At 49.6% G+C, this 19660-nt stretch overlaps 1 protein-coding gene across 4 annotated transcripts in view; it reads left to right on the top strand.

The window, feature by feature from the left end:
- The window catches only part of LOC119432389 (WASH complex subunit 2), a 545737-nt gene that overhangs the window by 157656 nt on the left and 368421 nt on the right, over window positions 1-19660 (top strand). For all 4 annotated transcript variants that reach the window (XM_049658605.1, XM_049658606.1, XM_037699556.2 and 1 more), the window contains exon 9: window positions 10392-10549. In XM_049658605.1, the coding sequence (XP_049514562.1) occupies window positions 10392-10549 (158 nt within the window). The remainder of the gene's footprint in view (window positions 1-10391; window positions 10550-19660) is intronic.

Below are 19660 nucleotides of genomic sequence, written 5' to 3'. Positions count from 1 at the left end.
GCTTTTCCAACAATCCAGCAGGGCACGAGTACCTCGATTACAGGACCAATGGGTTCAAGAATACATCGGTGATTTTCATTAGAATCTTGTGTAGGTCCGTTGTCACGCCACAGTTTTGTGCACACAGTGTGACCACTTCAGCCTGATTATCCACTGTGCCTCTTAGATTGACTAAAATGATGTGCTCGGCGTCAACTACCCGCTTTTCTTCCACAAAACAGCACAAACTGGCATCACACTGCACGAAAATCATCAAACACAGCGGTTGCGGGGATAGGGGGACCTCGGTGCATCCGCCATGTTGCACAGAATAGCCAGACGTGGCCAGAATTGGCAGCGCACCCAATGTTAATTTTAGTTACGAATAGAGAGTGCGCGCCATCCGCCGGCCTCGGAGGCCATGCCCGCTGTTCTTTAGCTGACAAAATGCTCCAGGGGACAGCACTTTTTATTATTTTTTTATTTTTCGGTCAGCACTATAATCATAATCACTTTGGGGGATCCGTTTTATTTCCTTTTTTCTTTCTTTTTTTTAAGTTTTGGTTTTGCACATGATGTGTGTGCCTTGGAGACGTTGCATTTTTGTGTGTGTTTGTGCAGCTTCGCATTTGTGTGATCGGCGCCACATCCTGTGCCTTCGCGAGAGCCAAGTGATGTGAAGTAATGGGGCTCGTTTCTTCTATCTCCATGGCGATCTCTGCTAACGGAGATCCGACTATTTTTCAGTCCCCGCGAGATCCGGAACATCGGTTGCCGACTGTACATGCATTCCACATAAAAAATGTGGATGACACAATCTTTCACTCAGTAGCTCCAGGCATGGGATGCTGAAGTAGAGATGTCGGCACTACTGGGTTTGTCTTATGCAGTCAAACCTTGTTAATACGTACCCGCTTAATGTGTAATTGCTGTTTAAACGTAGTCGCGAAGATTCCCCCACCCAGCCTCCGTTGAACCCCATGTCTTGCCTTACCGCTTAAGCCGTATTCACTCATTTGCCACCAAATGGTTAGTGCGTACTATTTTCTTTCTAGTTCTACACGAACAGGCACAAAATCGGTAAAATCTCATGTGCGGAAACGTTCAATTCTCGAGTTACGACGCCCGGATGACAGCCGCCAGCGAGAGAAACCTTAAAACATGGCTACCATGACGCATTTCCTGCTCATACAGCTGTTGCCGAATGCAGCGCACAAGAGCATGGCGTTCGAGATTGGCTTGCGGTAAAGCGTAGAAGCTGCCAGTAGGAGGTGCGAATTCGCTGTCGCCGTTGATTCCAATCCAATTCAAGTAGTAACCGCGCAAAAGCACATTTTATGGACGCTCCAGGTGCATTTCTGCCATAGTTGTGGTCATCACTTTGAGGCTCCGTGTAAAGTCCAAACATGGTAACACCGTCGCCGTACGCTGTATGTGTGAGTGAAAGCTTGCAAGGGTCAGCCGACGATTGCGACTCAATCCAATCTCGGGCGCGCGAGGAAGAAAGGCGGGGCAGAAGCGGTGCTTCTGTTGCGCGTGAGCGCGCGAGGCACGGCGGGTGAGGCGAGAAAGTGGGGGGCGTTTGGCGCTGAAAAGATAACGCTTACATTTGCGTTGTTGCCAACCTTCTTCAGCCTGTGTGAGATATCGGGGATGTACGGTATTTCAGCGCCAAACAAGCTGTCCAACTTGTGCAAGGCCAGCTATTGTGGGTCTGAGAAGCCCAGTTGCCAGACAAAGCACAAGGAATGCCACGTTCATTGTGAGAATAACATTGTGCATGAACTACCCTTGTCGTGTGGCAAAAAATACATCGGCCAAACGGGAAGATGCATAAATGATTGGCTGCGTGAACACGCAAATAACGTGCGAACTGGAGGAGTGGGCCATCTGGCTTTTCATTGCAGAAAGCATGGGTGCAGTCCCATTCCTATCGCAGTGCACTGCGATAGGAAGAAGCCCAATGCAAACAACACGTGAGATTATTGAAGTGGCGAAGATCGCTAGTTTGGGGAATGCTTGTGTTAGCGCGCCTTCAATTGATCTTTCAAAAAAAGAATTAGATTTTTTAAACAAGGTACAGAGGGTGGCGTGGTGAAGATAGCATCCTAATCTTGCAGCTACAACAAAAATTTTTTTTCACCTTTTTCATCTTCGATCTCATCTTTTCCATTACACATGTCACGTTGCCGTCATGTGTTCAATAAACCAGTACATGTGCGCCTGCGTGCGCTGCTGTCCGTTGACTGATATATGTGTGTAGTTCATAGAATAAAAAATTGTTGGAAGTTAACGCTGTGTCCACGTTGTCCATCTGTGCCTCGTCCCTTTTCGTGCGCTAAAAAGTATAAGACATGGAATACCAACTCGTCCAAACTTACGCTCTTTCAAGTTACATTGTGGACAGATTCCAGGAATTTGTGGGGGCCTCGTCTTTTTTCGCGGGCCAGTGTGGAGGTGTGTTTGAAGTAGACACGCCACTTGCCCACCTCAAGTGCATGTGCCGGTGCACAGCTTGTACAGAATTCATTGTTTACTGTTCTCCGGGTTGGCAAGCAAGGAAGGGACACTGGCGACTATAAAAAATAGGATTTGCAGAGTATATCCTCTACACAGTGCAGGACAACCCCTCCTTTTTTGGAAAGTGCAATGACCTCAGTGGCCATGCCTCTCGGATTTTGCACTTAAACTGTTTTCCTTTCCCGTATCTAGCGTCAAGGCAGAGTAGTTTTTTTCTAATGAGAATGATGAACAGAAAATAGTGCGGCCAGCTCTCTGATGAGAATTGTTGCATGTAGATATGTGCATGTATTTTACCACATTCATAGTGTAATTTATTTGATTCGCTGCTTTTATGACAATATCATTTTACTGTTTCGTTCCTAATATAAATATAGTGAGCAATTTTTCAAAGAGCGGAAAATGCCGAAAGACAGTACTGTAAAAAAGTAGGTGCTGTTAAGTGGTGAATTTTCTAAGCAAAACAAATGCTTATAAATGGCGATAAATGCCTTCCCAATTTCATAAAACTAGATGCCAAAAAATTGATTCCCACAAACCATTCCTCACCAGTGCAGTACTCTTCATTTTAAGACCCTGAAGCCACATCAGCATAGGCAGTATGCATCAAGGACCATATATACTTTTTCCCCAAACTTCACTCCATTTGCTTTCTCTTAGTGTATGCAGGCCTCTCCCTGGGTCATAAGGTACTTGGTAGATTAAAAGGTGACACATTCATAACTATCACAATTTGGTCTATATCCTCAATCATTTTGTCATAAAGTGTCCTTGTATGACTTGCCACATTCGAAAGAAAGCTCCTTAGAAAAGTACCAAAAATAAGGTCATGCCTCGATCCTCACTCGCATCCGCATTGCTGCATAACATCCCCACTTGCTGCAACATGTCCAGATCTACTTCTTTTGCAGTGCAAAAATTTGTCTTTGTATCCATTTCCTGTGCTTGCAGGGGTAATCTGCACAGTACTCTAGGTCATAACTATACTTTTCCATTTCGTGCCTGATAGTAGCAAATGCTCAAAATCTCAGTTGAATGTCACAGCATGAAGCTTGAGTCTCCTCTGCAAACAGTTATAAAACAAAGTGAATGCATGCATATTGGTGCAGCTCCATTGACACTCCAGTAAATGGTAGAAATGTGCAAATACTGAATTTTGAATCGAATATTGAATTTAATGAAATAAAAATGCTCAGTATTGAATATCAGAAAGTCTTTCACAAAATTTAATGCTTACAAATTGAGTGCAAGAAAATACGGTGCTGCACATGCTCCTAGCATTGCATGACAAAAGTGTAGCAAGCAACTTGCATGCATACGTGGGCTAACTTTTTTTTGAAGTTCCGTTCAGTCGCGAGATGAAAACCACAGTGAAAATCAAAACTATTTTATTTGGAACATTTAGATGCACTTCGCAGCTACTTCTCTACATAGACTCTGCCGCTCCGATTGAGACTGTCAAACCGTGGCACCAACTTTTCGATACCCTCGTCATAGAAGGTTTCAGCCAATTCTCGTTGTCCGAGTCAAAACTCCTCCAAGCTAGTGAGCAAAGAGATGGTAATTGGAGGGAGGCAAGTCCATGCTGTACGGTGGGTGATCAAACACTGCAGGAGCTTCTTTTTTGCATGCATTGTGTGGCGGCACATTCCTCTTAGCTTGGTCTGCATTGCCTTTTGTGGGCGTTCGAGAGTTGCGCCGTACGAGGCTGCAGTAATGGTCGTGCCACGTTCCACGAATTCTACCAGGAAAACACCACTGCTATCCCAGAACACAGTAGCCATACACTTTCTGCTGGAGAAGGTTCGCTTGAACTTTGCTTTCGGGGGAATCGGAATGCATCCGCTGTTTGGATTGCTCTTTTGTTTCACCAGTTTCAAAACGGACCCATTTCTCGTCCCCTGTGATGATTTCCTTCAAAAAATCTTCATCACGGTAGCGCTGGAGAAACGTTAAGGCTGCATCCATTTGCTGTGTTTTGTGATGGCCGGTCAGCATCTTGGGAACCCACCTCACACAGAGTTTGCGGTACTGGAGTCTCTCGCTCACGACGGTACAGAGCTGACTGTGAAATTTTGGGAAACGAATCACTCAACAGGGAAATTGTGAATGGCAATTTGATAAGATTGCCTGATCCACTCGCCGAACAAGATAATCGGTTGACACTCGCTTCCTTCCCTGCATCACGAACGTCTGTGCGTTCCTACACCATTGCCGCACTTTGCTGTCACTCGTGAAAGTTGTACCGTACACATTACTCAATCGTCGATGAATTTTGGCTGCATCGCACTTTACCCTTGGCGGGAGACTATTGTTCGAGGCATGCTCACTGCGTGCTCAGAATTGACAACTACGCAACACGTCTGCCCACAGCATCATCGAATTTTCGCTGTGGTTTTCATTTCGTAAAAATCAAGATTAAAACTCAATGATTAAAGGGCACACCAAATTAGTATGCCAGCACTGATTACAGCTCAGTTCTAGTGTACAAAGATATTCTTTTGTATCAATAGAATTTCTGTTGTATAGAATCAAGTGCTTTTTTCTTTTCCTCTGAAGCTAATGAATTTGTGACGTTCTGTTGTACTGAATGAGGCTGCCGGTTTAGTAGTGGAGCTGTTTTTTGTGTTAATCTTTTATTTATTATAAAAGAAAGTTTTTCCATCTTTCCATGCGGACATCTTCTAGCCGCCTCGCTACAAGAGGCGGTAATTCCTTGAACACTTCACCGACAAACAACTCCAGGGTGCCTACCATGTGAGTAGCTGGCAAATCAGAGGGAGCTCGTGACAAAGTGTCCGCTGTAGCTAAGTGCTTTCCAGGCACATATTTCACCACGTACTGATATCGCATCAGTTTTATTCGCATTCGTTGTATGCGAGGCGGCACGAGTTCTAGGTCCTTGTTACCCAAAAGGGGGACCAGAGGAAGGTGATCTGTCTCTACCTCGAAGCTTAGGCCGCAAAGGAACTGGTCGTACCGTGAAATGGCCCAAGTCACCGCGAGGCTTTCCTTTTCTGTTTGACTATAACGTGCTTCCATCGGAGTAAGCACCCTTGAAGCATACGCTACAGCCTGTCGAGTACTTTCAGGCTGGTCCTGTAGCAGTACAGCTTCCAGACCGTAGGAGCTGGCATCCGCGGATACTACAGTGTGGTAGCAAGGATCGTATTTTGCCATGCACGTGTCGGAGCTCAACAGCAACTTGAGGCGTGAGAAGGCTTTTTCTTGACTGGGACCCCAAGTCCAGGTGCTGTTCTTGTTTAGGAGGGAACGAATGGGCTCCGTAACGTCGGATAGGTGAGGTATAAACCGTGCGACGTGATTGGTCATTTTCAGTAATCGTCGTACTCCGCTGACGTCGGTCGGTGGCGGCAGATCCCTGACAGCCTTCACCTTGTCCGGGTCTGGCGAGATCCCGTCTGCCCCAATCACTACTCCAAGGAACTTGACCGAGCTGACCCGAAACGCGCACTTCTTTTCGTTAAGGGTGACACCCTCCTCCTCAAGGCGAGCAAGGACTGCAGCCAGGCGGTCGTCGTGCAGCCAGACGGTCTTTCCCAAAGATTAGAATGTCATCAATCAGGTTCACGACCCCAGGTAAGCGCTCAAGAACCCTCGACATTAACTGCTGGAAATACTCTGGTGCCGTGGCAATACCAAAAGGGAGTCTCTTGTAACAGTAGCGACCGAACGGCGTTATAAATATCGTGAGTTCCTGGCTGTCGGCTCTCAGCTTCACCTGATGGAAACTAGACCGCGCATCCAACATGGATAATACTCGCGCTCCACCCAACTGGCCGAGGATCTGTTCCACCGTCGGCAAGGTAAAGCGCTCCCTTTCGATGACTTCGTTCAGCTTCGTCAGATCGACGCAGATTCTGTAGCCGCCCGATGATTTGGGCACGACTACAAGCCCGAAGCACCACTCAGTTGGCGTCTCTACCTTCCTTATGACATCCTGCTACTCCAGGTCGTCCAGCTCTTTCTTGACAACGTCGTATAAAGGAATTGGAATGCGCCTTGGGGCGCTCAAGGAACATGGACGAGCGCCGGGTTTAATGCGAATGCGATATTCGGCTTGCCGAAATTTTCCCAACCCTTGGAAAATCTTGGCTGTGGGGGTATGAACGCACTCAGCAGAAACCAGGAAGTGAACAACACCAAGGGCTTCAATTGCAGGGAGCCCAAGCAGGTGAGTGCGCTGACATTCTACCACGTACAAGGTCTGCACTGTGGACTTATCACCCCACTGTAAGGTTGCTTTAAAGGTACCAAAAACGTGCAGACTCTGTTCGCCAGGGCCCAAGACTTCCCCTTCAACATCATCCAGCACCCGCGGCCGGCCTGGAAAAGACGGCGCGACTACAGAGACTTCCGTGCCAGAGTCTATCTTAAACTCGGCCGGGTGCCCGTTCACTACTATGTCTATGTACCTTGCACGTCGTGAATCCACGTTGTGAAGTTCGACAGAATTCAGTAGCTCATTTCTATTCTTCATGCACAATTCGGCAAAATGGCCTAGATTTCTACAGTAGTGGCAAACTGATTTTCTGGCTGGGCAGTCTTTTCGAGAGTGACGCTGTCGTCCACAAAAGCCACACGCTAACCTAGCCGGTTGCTCAGACTGGTCGCGAAATCGTGGCGAAGGGGTGGGCGTATCGTTTCGCCGAGCCGAGTCAATGTTTAGCGTTTCGGCAAGAGCGTTATCCATAGTCAATCTAGCGCGTGATAACCGCTCTTTTTCTGCGTCCTCGTGTATGCGGGCTTGGCACAGTGCTTCCTCAGCGGTAAGTTTTGTGCACCGGCACAATTGATCAGACAGTTTCTCGTCACGTACGCCTACGACGAATCTGTCGCGAACAAGGTGGTCCTCGACGAGCGTGCTGTTATAGCTACAGCGCTTTGCCAGGTTGCGTAATGCCGTAAAAAAGTCATCCACAGATTCGCCTGGTTGCTGAGTGCGGCGGTGGAAACGACGACTCTTGTATATCTCATTTACTGGATGCACGAAATGCGAATCCAACTTTTCTTTGACGGCAGTGAAAGAAAGCGCTTCCGGTGTTGACACCCCCAAGGACGATAGAATGGTCCTGGCTTGCGGTCCCATACAGTAAAGAAGTGTCCGTACCTGGGCCTCATCGCTGGCACTGTGGAGGCCGGCCACGAAAGCGTAATCCTTGAACGTCGAAATCCACGTTGGCCATTCTCCCGGGTTTGAAAACGTGAAGTTCTCAGGTGGGCGCAGACCAGATGCGCCAGCGTGAATGATGTGCACTTTTGGTTCGGTGGTCTCGGCAGAGGTGGATTCTGCGTCAGGCATGTCAGCGTTAACGGCGGGACCCGACTCATGACACCATGTTCAGCATAGGACCCGAGGGACGAGGCGGACTACTGGCAAGCGGAAACCAAAACAAAAAACTTTATTACCACTCTCCCAAAGCCCCTTATATATATCAGGTCTTTGTAGCGCCGCCTTATGGCCACTTGCTCAAGGCACACAGGTGGCGACCTCTACATCGAGAATGAAAGGCTCCGCCGCACACGCAACATAGGGCACTGCACGGGTTTCTACACCAAATATATTGAATATCGAAAAAATCGAATAGTAGATACTTGATTTGCAAATCGAATTATTCTAACATTCACTATTATATTCAATTCAGTGATATTCGAGTATTCGCATACCTAGTAAATAGGATGTTTGCAGTATTGGCAGTGTTGAGACTGCAGTGGGAAGCACTGTGTTCGATGGAGACGGTTACGGCATGGATTTCATGCCATAAAAAACATGCAGGAGCCATAAGGATCCTTCTTCATAGTCTCTTTTCTACTCCATGGCTCAAGGATATCCCCATTGAGGCTGCTGCATCCTCGGGTATCTTTCTGGGCAGCAAACACTCTGAAAGAAAGGGTGGTTGCTCCAACAAACCCCATCTGTGAACACTAAGAACATTCAAATATTCCTTTCAGGACCTCTGACAAAAGGATCTACCTCTAATACCAACAAGACTGTGCCACATAATGCTAGCAACTGAAGGACAGTTGCAAACAAGTCTTTGTACTCAGCATTATGAGATGTGTTACTCACTTTGACCGTGTCCACGTTTCCTTTCAGCTTCGCACCCGTTGCCACAACCTATACAACAATTACTATAGCAATATGAGTAAAGGTGCCATTATCGAAATTCTTGGAACAATGCCATGACAAGCACTGGACTGAATGCATAGGTAACAAGCATAAGTCTCAGAAGCACAGCAGTAGTCATTGGTGAAGCAACCAAGAGAGTAATGGTCGCACAACTTGGGAGCAGGACGGAAACCGAATGTTTACTTTTTATTCCTGCGGCAAAGGCCTGGGAGCATGTGCAGCTGTACAAAAGCTCAGCTCGTGTTGACTGCAAAGTAATGCTCAGCCGTTCGCTTGATGTGATAGCGGCTCAGGTGACACCATGATTGTATATGGTGCATCATTCTCTTCGTACAATATTAACAGATCAGGGGGCTTCTGGATTCACCTCGAATGTCTTGGGTCTGGGAACATGGTATTGAGGACCAGAACCTCAAGCCTAGTCTTACCATTTGCTTGCGACATTCGCCGGAGACTTAAGCAACATTGCTATGATTTCATGAAGGGAAAATTATTATCAAATTCTATCACTGAGCAAGCTGAAGCCATTGGCCAGAATATTGACTGGAGTTAATGCATGCATTGTCGGCACCGAGTCCAATTGGATGGCACCTAGAATTATTGCACGTTCAAACCACTGCGAGAACACTGAATCGCTATGGCAGCATCCTATTGACTACTTTTGTGTGCTGTCTGCACCAGCATATTTAGATTTATTTTACTTGTAAACGGTCACCTGTCACTATTATGAAAAAGGCTCCCATATGGGAGCCGAGGTGTCTTTTGTTTCTTTTAAACATTTATTTCCATGGTCAGTGTCTGGCTTTCTTTCACATTTGTGCCAAGTCCTTTCTTCCATAAAAATACAACATAGCACATTTCCCGAGGCAGCAAGAAGCATTGTTGTACGATGTACGAAGTTGGCATTGAATCTGGATAATCTGGGTTCAGTGCACTACATTACTGCAAGTATTTTGTGGCTTCATGGTTGCTATTTATTGTCTGAGCTATTTACTTTATTAACTATCTATGTGCATGGCAGTTATGCTTCAAATGCCCGGAAGTCAGATCATCGGCACTAGGGTTGTGCCCCAAAGTTCTATCTATGACTTATTTGAAAGACAAGGTATCGATGCGAAAGCGTCAAATGGCCCATTGAGCGAAAAAGGCAGCGTCTGTTGTCTGTAGGAGCGAAACGGCAGGTATATTCCCTTTGGCTGCGACGCCACGTCAAGAGCGCGCCTAGACGGTGCAGAGGAGGTGAAAGGGGACACCTGCTGCGGCAGTAGCGCGCCAGGTGTGGGGAGAAGGCATCGCTGCGACACCACTTTCCTTTCAGAAGCTGGCGCGGAGTCTCTCTCTCACTGGGCTTATCTGCAGCCTGCCGGCTTTGGTGCTGCTTCCTCTCGTTGGTGGCATGTGGCATTGGCGCCGCAGGCTGCTGCTACTTTCTGGCTTTGGCAGCACGTACTGCTATGGTACATTACTCGCAGCACAAAGGACCGCACAGCGGCGTTCAATTGGACATTAATGCTTTCACAACTCAGTAGAAGATATCTTTTATCAGGAAATTACTGCTGAGGAGCGATCCACATTCCATCCAGTGCACCGTGTAATGTGAAGTACTGCTGTGGGGGTCCTTTGTTGGGTGGTTGCTAATGTAATTGGTGAAACCACCTAGTGGCCACCCTTTCCATCTGCAACTTGCTCACTTTTCCATAGGCTACCTGATTTACTGAATTGTGCGTTGTCTTTTTTGCAGCTGAGCTCGCAGAGGACGGGGCCAAGATTCAGAATGTAGTGGACAGGCAGCAGACGAACAATCAGCAGAGTGCAGAAGAGGAGAGCGAGTCACCATTTGCACGGAAAAGTGGCCTCTTCTCTGGCAATGGGAAGCTCTTTGACGACGACGATGAAGAGGTATGTATGTACTCAGGCACATTTTCTTTGGGACATTTGTATGTTGGGCATGTCCGTCATGTTCGCAGAAGCCAGAATGCCAGGTTTTTCCAAAGTCAGCAGGGCTTCATTCACTACCACTATTGTTTGGTCCCTGTGTAGGTGCTGCAGAGTGGGCATAGCTGTCTGGATGGAGTCTGCAAGTCTACTAATCAAGGAAGAAAAATCGTAATACATAATACGATAATTCGGATGGCTTTGTGCAATTTATAAACTCTGTGGGCACCGCCATGTTTGATTACGTGGTGAAGCGGCCATTGCTTGCCTCAGCTGCCTCGGTTGTCTCCGTGTTTACAATGCATGTGCATGATGCTGATGCGGCTCATCAAACCTGTGTGTGACAATTGATTTAGACGTGCTATGGCAAGGGATCCCATGCTGTCACAAGTGGCTGAGGCTGTCCCGACCAGGAGTCTTTTTCTGGAAGGTGGGAGACTGGGACCCCTTATACTACGAGGACCAATGACCTTAGTCTGCATGAAGGATGCCTCTTGTAGGGAGCCCGTGTCATCGTTCCCAAGTCCCTGCAATCCCAAGTACTTAAGCTTTTGCACGCTGGCCACGATTTAATTGAGAAATCAAAGATTATTGCTAGGTCCCATGTGCGGTGGCCTGGAATCGACAATGACATGACAAACCAGGTGCAGAGCTGCCCTGTTTGCCAAGCGTACTAGAAGTCTGCCCGGAGGATACCAGTTATGCCATGGCCATTTCCTGACAAACCCTGGTCCAGGATCCATGTTGATTTTGGAGGTCCATTCATGGGACACTACTTCCTCGTGATGGTGGATGCTTTTTCCAAGTGGGTAGAAGTTCACTTTGCTCCGGCAACCTCTACAGAGGCCACGATCTCTGTGTTCAAGACTGTCTTTTCTCAGCGTGGTCTGCCAGACATCATTGTTTCCGACAATGGGCCAGCATTCACCAGCAGCCAGTACGCTGACTTCCTGAACAGGAATGGCATCCGTCATATGCTGGTGCCTCCATATCGCCCTGCTTCCAACGGGGTTGCAGAGCGGGTAGTACAGACTATCAAAGATAAACTGAAGAAAAGCACACCAGGTAAATTCAGGACACAAGTGGCCAGGGTGCTCTTCCGCTACCGCTCAACGCCTCATGAAGTAACAGGCCGTGCGCCATGCGAGCTGCTCATGGGAAGAAGAATCAAGACAGTTTAGTTGAAGCAGACAAAGCAAAAACTGCATGCGGACAAGGGCTATTGCATTGCGCCAATAATAGACCTGGGTGCCCCAGTGTTCACCAGGAACTTCCGATCAGGTCCACCATGGGTACCTGCTTCTGTTAGCGGTCCTACGAGCTGTGCCTCATCTGAGGTTGTAGTATGGAACTGTGTGGCACAGACATGGGGACCACATTTGCCCCAACCTCGTACAGCCACCACCACCTGCAAACACTGTGCCTCTAGATCAACCAGCTGAGCAACAAGCAACAGAGCCTGTGGAGCCTGCAGGAGCTGCTACTGAGCCAGAACAGCCACAAAGTCAGCCCCACAACAGAACTGGGCTGCCAGCAGCAGTCGTCCCATCGAGAGAAAGCCCTATCGCACAGTGAAAAAGTGCCCGGACAAGATGCCCTGTGAACCGGTATTCTCCATGACAAGAACTAAAGGGGGAGGAGTGTGACAATTGATAGTGTTGTGCTGCACAAGAAGCTGTAACGCCACCGGCTGCTAGCGCCACCTACTGCTGCGAGCAAAGGGGGGAGTGACGAGAGCAGCGCTGGGGCGGTCTGGATGAAGCAATAAAGCAATCGTTATGTGTTCTCTGTGAGCTCGGCTCCACTTCCTCCTGCTATACATGTGACAGTTTGTTTTGGACCGCCTTTAATAAATCGGCGATAGTAGGCGCACAAACCCAGGAAGCGCCGGACGGCGTTCTTATCGGCAGGAGCTGGAAACGCGGCCACAGCGGCAAGCTTGTCGGGATCGGGTCGGACTCCTTTGGCGCTTACTACATGCCCGAGGAACTTGAGCTCTTCGTAACCAAAGTGGCACTTTTCGGGCTTAAGTGTGAGGTCTGCCGATCGGATGGCTTCTAGCACACTCTGTAGACGGTGAAGATGCTGCTCGAACGTTTCAGAGAAGATGACCACATCATCAAGGTACAGAAGGCAGGCCTGCCACTTCAGTCCAGTAAGGACAGTGTCCATCATTCACTGGAAAGTAGCCGGGGCTGAACACAAGCCAAAAGGAAGCACTCGAAATTCATAGAGCCCATCTGGAGTCACAAAGGCTGTTTTCTCGCGGTTGCGTTCCTCTACCTCGATTTGCCAGTACCCGCTTTTTAAATCGAGAGAAGAAAAATAGTGGGCACGCCGTAGTCTATCTAACGAGTCGTCGATACGCGGCAGCGGGTACACGTCCTTTTTAGTCACGTTGTTGAGCTTGCGGTAGTCGACACAGAAGCGTAGCGTTCCGTCTTTCTTTTTGACAAGAACGACCAGAGACGACCGCGGGCTGTTGGAAGGTTCGATGACGCCATCGTCAAGCATCTCCCGGACTTGCATACGTATGGCTTCGCGTTCTTTTTCCGACACGCGGTAAGGCTGCTGGTGTATCGGGCGTGCGTCTTCGTACGTGATGATCCTGTGTTTAGTGATGGAAGTCTGGCGTACCTTGGAAGAATGTGCGAAGCAGGTCCTGAATTCAAGCAAGAACTTGCGCAATGCTGTCTGGCTATCGGTGGACAGTTCAGAATTGATGTCGAGATGGCCCAGAGACGTGTCTGCTGTCTCCACTACTTCTGACGTGAAGCAGTTTTTAACATTTGCTACTGCGTCAGCAAACGCTAACGAAGTGCCGCGGAACAGGTGTTGGTGCTCGTAGCTAAAGTTGGTAACAAGCAATTGCGAATGACCAGCACGAATCTGTATAACACTTCGAGGCACACAAACACCTTGCTTCAGTAGGTGTTCCAAGTTACTTTCGGCCACCGCTTCGCCATCGCGTAAGCCACAGCATGTAACGTCGACGAGGACACTGGTTCGTGGAGGAAGCGTTACACTGTCTGCCGAAACACGAAGTACGTCGTCGCGCCGTTGGCCGTCTTGCACGTCGAGTGCTCGTGCGGCAGAGAAAGTGATACGACGCTCTTGCAGATCGATAATCGCGCCGTACTCCTGCAGGAAGTCAACCCCAAGAATAACGTCGCGGGAGCATTCGCGTAAGACAAGGCAGCTCGCAACGAATGTAGATCCTTGAATCTCAACTCTAGTCGTGCAGGCGCCCAGCGGAGTAACGACGTGGCCGCCAGCCGTCCAAATCTGCGAGTTATGCCTGGGCGTGATCACTTTCTTCAGCTGCGTTGCTATTTTCCTGCTTAGTATCGTGTAGTCTGCGCCGGTGTCCACTAAAGCACTCACGGCATAACCGTTAATAGTCACTGGTATATCGAGCGAAAGCCGGTTGTCTCGTTCAGCTGCAGGTGATGGCGGATCGGTATGTGTCCGTAACTGCGTCCCTCGGAGGTCTTCAGCGCTTCGACCGTCAGCGACCTCGCCCCCAAAGATCGCCTCAGTTAGTTTTCCCGGCGGGGACTGGTTGACCGCTCGGGAGAATAGCGCTGGGGCGGAGGTGAAAATCGTCTGGGAGACTGCGATCGCGAATGCCGCCTGGCAGGCGGTGGCAAGCGCTGCTGAGAGAGGTAGTCCTCAATGTCCCGGGGTCGCTGGCCGTATCGGGGTGGCGGCGAGTATGCGGAAAAGCCGCGAATCCCAAGGCGCCGGTATGGGCACTGGCGGTACAGGTGGTCAGCTTCACCGCAGTGGAAGCACAGAGGCCGATGATCAGGTGTGCGCCAAACATCCGACTTCCGAGGGGGCGGGCGTCTGTCGTCGACGTAGTGAACCGCTTGCTCCGAATGGTGGGCAACTGGAGTGGCATGAACAACCGGCGGCGGTGTATACCCAGCGTCATAGTACGACATCGGCTGCGCCGACTGAATTGACACCGTAGGAGGAGCACGAACGAACAGTGGCGGAGAGGGAGCAGGGCGCTTCAGGGCTTCCATGTAGGTCGCACGCAGATATTCAGGAGGTACTGCCGCAGCGTTAGCAGGAGGCAAGGTGTCACGGAGTGCCTGGTGCACTTCGTCCTTGATAATGCTTGCTATGGAGCTTACCGTAGGGTGCGGTGTTACGGCGACCTTTTGCAACTCTTCACGCACGACAGAGCGGATGAGTTCTCGCAGACAGTCACCGCTGCTTCCTATGGCCGTGAAAATGTCAGCAGCAGACATGCTGTTCGCTTGCCGCTCATACATGTTCGAGCGATGCAGAAGCATCTTTTCCATAGTCACGGCCTCGGACAAGAACTCCGCGACCGTCTTCGGAGGGCGAGGCCAGCGAAGAGTTGCTCCTTGACCCCGCGCATCAGATGACCGTAACTTGTTCTCCTCCGTCATTCTTGGATCCGCTCGTCGGAACAGGCGCGTCATGTCTTCGACGTAAGTGGTCACAGTTTCGTTTGGCAACTGGACGCGGGCCTGAATCGCACGTTCCGCTCATTTGTGGCGATCAGCACTGGTGTATGTCTCCAAAAGCTGATGATAAAACTCGTGCCACGACGTCAGTTGCCCCTCGCGGTTCTGAAACCACGTTCGCGCGCCATCCTCCAGGTAGAAGTAGACGTGTCGGAGTTTTTCCGTGTCGTTCCATTCGTTCACGGAGGCCACGCGCTCGTATTCTACCATCCAGTCTTCGACGTCTTCGAACACTGTGCCATGAAACGTCTTTGGGATCCGTGGGCTCTCAAGTGTGTAACGGCTCGACATCGTGCTTCCCGTACCGGTTGGGGCGGTTTGAAGAGAAGCGCTGGTCATACTGGTTGATGTAGTGGGAACTGTAGCGTTGACGACTTCTGGAGACAGTCCCCTGATCCTGCGGCTGGCCCGGTGCACGGGAGTGTCGACAGGCACTGGATTCGTAGCGCGGATCCTTGAAGGGGTCTGCAACATCCGTGAAGACGCTTACCCAGCACCTCCACCAGTTTGTCATGAGCCTCTAGAAGTAGTCCTGAAGGTTTAATAAACGTAGAGCAGCTAGCTCTTGGAAGACGCGACCGTCGGGGCTGGCTCGAGCAGAGAAGGAGCGCGCGGTCTTCTTTCTTCTCTTGGGCTCGACCCACTCTTGCCCTCGACCCACTACCTACAGGTGGCAATATCATGGATGGTGACTGGTTGGACAACACAAAGCTTTGGCGTTAAAATACATGTAAGCGCTTTCAGAGCTCATTATGCCTCTAAACGGTGCGAGCAGCGTATACGGTTCTTGTACTAGAAACGGGGCTAGAAATACACTTAAACCTGGATATAACGAAATTCACAAATTCCCGAAAAACTTCGTTATAAAGAGGATTTTGTTATATGCAGGTTCAGCTCGAAAATTCGAAAAAGAAACGCTTACCGTATTTACTCGATTCTAACGCGCCCTCAATCCGCCTTTTTCATTTTCCTGTGCTGCCCTCTGCCGCACGCCACCCGAAACGTTTTGGTAGGGTGCCGGGGCTTTCGCCGGTTGATTTGTGAACCTGCGCCCTTGTTGAGTGCGCATCGGTTGTGCATTTCGTGGATCGCGAATAATTATTAATGGCTTCTGCGGGGCAGCATGTCGTTCCAGGAAGCCATGTAGCACTCACCAACTATATATATAGGGTAAGCAGGCGTGATAGCGCTGTTTTGTTTATAGTGTGGCCTATAAAGGTGCGCTGAGTACCCTCTGCCAGCGCGGCTGCTTTGGAGTTTGTTGTTGCCGACTCCTGCACTTGCACCTCGCTTTTCTTTCATTTCTTTTTGCATATTCTTTAGACATTTCGCATAAATAAGAAGTTTTCGACCGCGCAGCCTTCCGCGTCGGATTTAGCAAAGCGGTGCCCTTGTTTACATCGACATCTACAGCCACAGATCGTTGTTAGCGTCAAACATTGGGAAAAGGTGCATCGCTGATATGAAAAAAAAAAAAAGTCAAATAAAACACACATACCTGCTCATATGAGCCGCGTTATTCCACCGTGAGACGAGTCAGTATGAGCGCCTGGTCTACTCAACGGCCACTGTGATCCAGTTACAAATATCGGGCTGTTAATTTATTACTGATTCTCGCTTTTAACTTCATCATACTTAGTTTGCGCGTGTCATAAAGCATTATTAGAGAAAAATGGGCTCACATAAGTGCTCATTTAAAGGCCGTGTTGTTTTCCCGCAATAAGGCGGATGCCATCGTTGGTATATAACTGAGCGAGGCGGCTGTTTATGCTGCTGTACCGAATGTACCGTACGTCTCTTGTTTCGCGTTTGACGCAGAGATAAACAGTATATCTCAGGAATTAAGAAATGCGTGAGCATACCAACACGTACAAACCAACCCATCTACGTTGCGAATACGAGCGGCAGCCTACGGGAACGGTGACCTACAGATGTTGGCACAGCCGTTGGCACAGCCGTTGGCACAGCCGTTGGCACAGCCGTTGGCACAGCCATTGGCACAGCCGTTGGCACAGCCGTTGGCACAGCCGTTGGGCACAGCGCTGTGTCGCCGCTTGCAGATTATTGTGTGCGCGCCGTGCGAAGAGAAGAGTAGTTTATTTCAAATCGCTAAGGCCAGAACTGAACTATAAAAGCAGTTTCCTTCGTCCTAACTTGCTTACTTTTCAGTACAGGTCCGCCGGTAGCGGGTGCACGAACTCGACGAAGCCAGGCCTAAGCTTCGCTGAAATCAACATTGGCTCAAACTTCATGTGCACGGCTTGAGAGGGTCGAAGCCTTGCGCATTTCAACCTTTCAACTTCGTAGGCATGTTTTGACTCACTTTAAGCGCGATTATTTATATATACCAACGCAAAACGCAGGCATTGCGGCTATCGCGTTATCGGTTCGACGGCCTATCGCGCGGGTTTCGGTCGAACGATGGTATAGGCACGGTGATTTTCTCGGTGCCGTCGACAAGAAAGCCCGTCGCAGTACCAAAGCCAGTCTTACGCTACGCACACTTTCAGTACTGCACTGACGTCGAGCTACCAGTGGAGTTTCAACGCGGTACACGGCACACAGTAGCGCACGTCCGAGCGCATTTTTTTTTTTTTTTTCGGGGGACGTTTCCCCCAGATGGGGCCGCACGGCCGCGCGCGCGACCCTTCCAAAACGTTTCGCGACTAATCCGCCAGGGCAGGGCGCATGCGCCGTCGGGCCGTGAAAAAGGCGGATTGTAACGCGCACCCGTTTTCTGTTTTCGTCGAAGCACTCATCCTTGGAATGTCACACCAGGTACCGGATGCGTGGACGCGTGTCTTTTCGCACAAGCGCGAGGCATCGGAAACGAAGAGCGAGTGTCACGATGGCGTTGTAGCGTCGTATAATGTTACAGTAGAACCCCGCTGTTACGTTCCCTGGGGCTGTGTTTTCCCGGCTGTTACGTCGTTTTCGGTCGGTTCCAGCACAGCTCCCATAGAACCCAATGCATTGGTAAGCCCGCTGTTGCATCGTATCTGTGGGACCGTTCCCGCAGCATACGTGGCGAACTGGCACCCCGTGCCGGCCCGAGCAGCCATTTTGACTTTTCATGTCGCTTGGCTTGGTGGCCACCCAAAGTGCCGGGGGCGACAACTATGATGTATTTTCGGTTTCCGCCAGCAAAAGTATGGCCCTTGAAATCAGTATTTGCTATATTAAGATGGCGTCTATGACGTGTTGTGGCCCTAAAATTGGTTTTGGCTCCTAGATATGCTGTATAAAGTCCAAGGGCAATAACACAGTCGCCGCGCGCCGTATGCTTATGTGCGAGTGAAAACGTGCGAGGGCAGCCGACGTCCCCGCGTCTAAATCTCGCGCGCGCAAGAAAAGCAGGGAGGAAGCGCCGGCGAGGGAGCGAGGGGGGAGGGATAGCGGGGCGGCGTTGTACTGTACTCTGTCATCAACTGCGTACTGCGCGGCGACGCGCGGTCCTTATTTTAAGAGAGATCTGCGTTAGGGCAGAGTCTAGCAGTGTAGTTGCGTCAGGGGCTCATAGCTTTGTACGTGCTGTGTGTTCTCGGCACTCAGTTTGTGTTGAAGTGATAGACAACAGCACGAAGGTCACTTCGCTCGCTTCTCCAGCGGCGCTTCCACACGCCGCCAGTGTTTGACAGCGCGTGTCTGCGCTCATCGAGTGTGATGTGTCACAGCGTGTACCAGCGCGTCGGCAACATCAACTGGAAAAGGAAAGAATGCCGGGTGACGGGCTAGGCCAGCTGCAGCAAGCGGCATGATCAGGTTTGAATGAAGGGAGGGGGGAAAGGTCACACCCGCGGCAGCAAGATCGCCGGGTCGAGGGTTGCAGGCCCGCCTCGCACAAGCTCGCATGCACGCACACGTGCGCGCTCGCTTCGCCTTCTGTAGCGGCGGAGAAGGTGCTTCCGGTTGCTGCTCGGGAAAAAATGACAAAATTTGGGGCGAAATCTCTAGGTTGTTGGCGGGGAAAATTAGTTATTTTGAGGGGGTCTCCAGCTGCCACTTCGTTAAATAGAAGTCTCAAATACATGTGCTTCTATGGAGTAACGGTGGGGAATACAAAAACTTCGTTATATCCAGGAATTCGTTATATGGAGGTCCGTTATAAGCAGGTTTAACTATATAATTTTTATTACTGATTTAGAGTTGTCAACTTGCTACACAAGTTGCCTTTTTTTTTCACTTTTCTATTTTCAGCAACTATTGTAAAAAAAGTGACAGGTTAAATCGATAACATTCTTCCCACAGGCACATAGAACCTTTTCTTTTAGTGCAACGAACCTCATAAAAATCGTTGCAGTGGGCCCCAGAGCTCTTGAGCCCCAGAGCTCAAGCTTCCTTTTAGCAGCTTCGCTGTGAAGTGGGAGTATGTCTTTTCCTTATGCTGCCTGATGCTAGAGCTGATAAAGACGTGTGAAATGCTAATCAGTGCCACAGAATAATGAGTATGTTTATCAGGACCAGATGGCAGGTCTAAACAATCTGATTTTCCAAATTAGGTTGTACTAATAAGCTTGATATACACTCGTCCACAAAATATTGCAGGGTACGTGGCGCGTGGCAAAGCGGCCCT

This window comes from Dermacentor silvarum, chromosome 11 (assembly GCF_013339745.2).
Source record: "Dermacentor silvarum isolate Dsil-2018 chromosome 11, BIME_Dsil_1.4, whole genome shotgun sequence".
NCBI classification, from domain to species: domain Eukaryota; kingdom Metazoa; phylum Arthropoda; class Arachnida; order Ixodida; family Ixodidae; genus Dermacentor; species Dermacentor silvarum.
The sequence above is the reverse complement of the archived record's forward strand: the minus strand, read 5'-3'. Positions and strand labels throughout refer to the sequence as shown.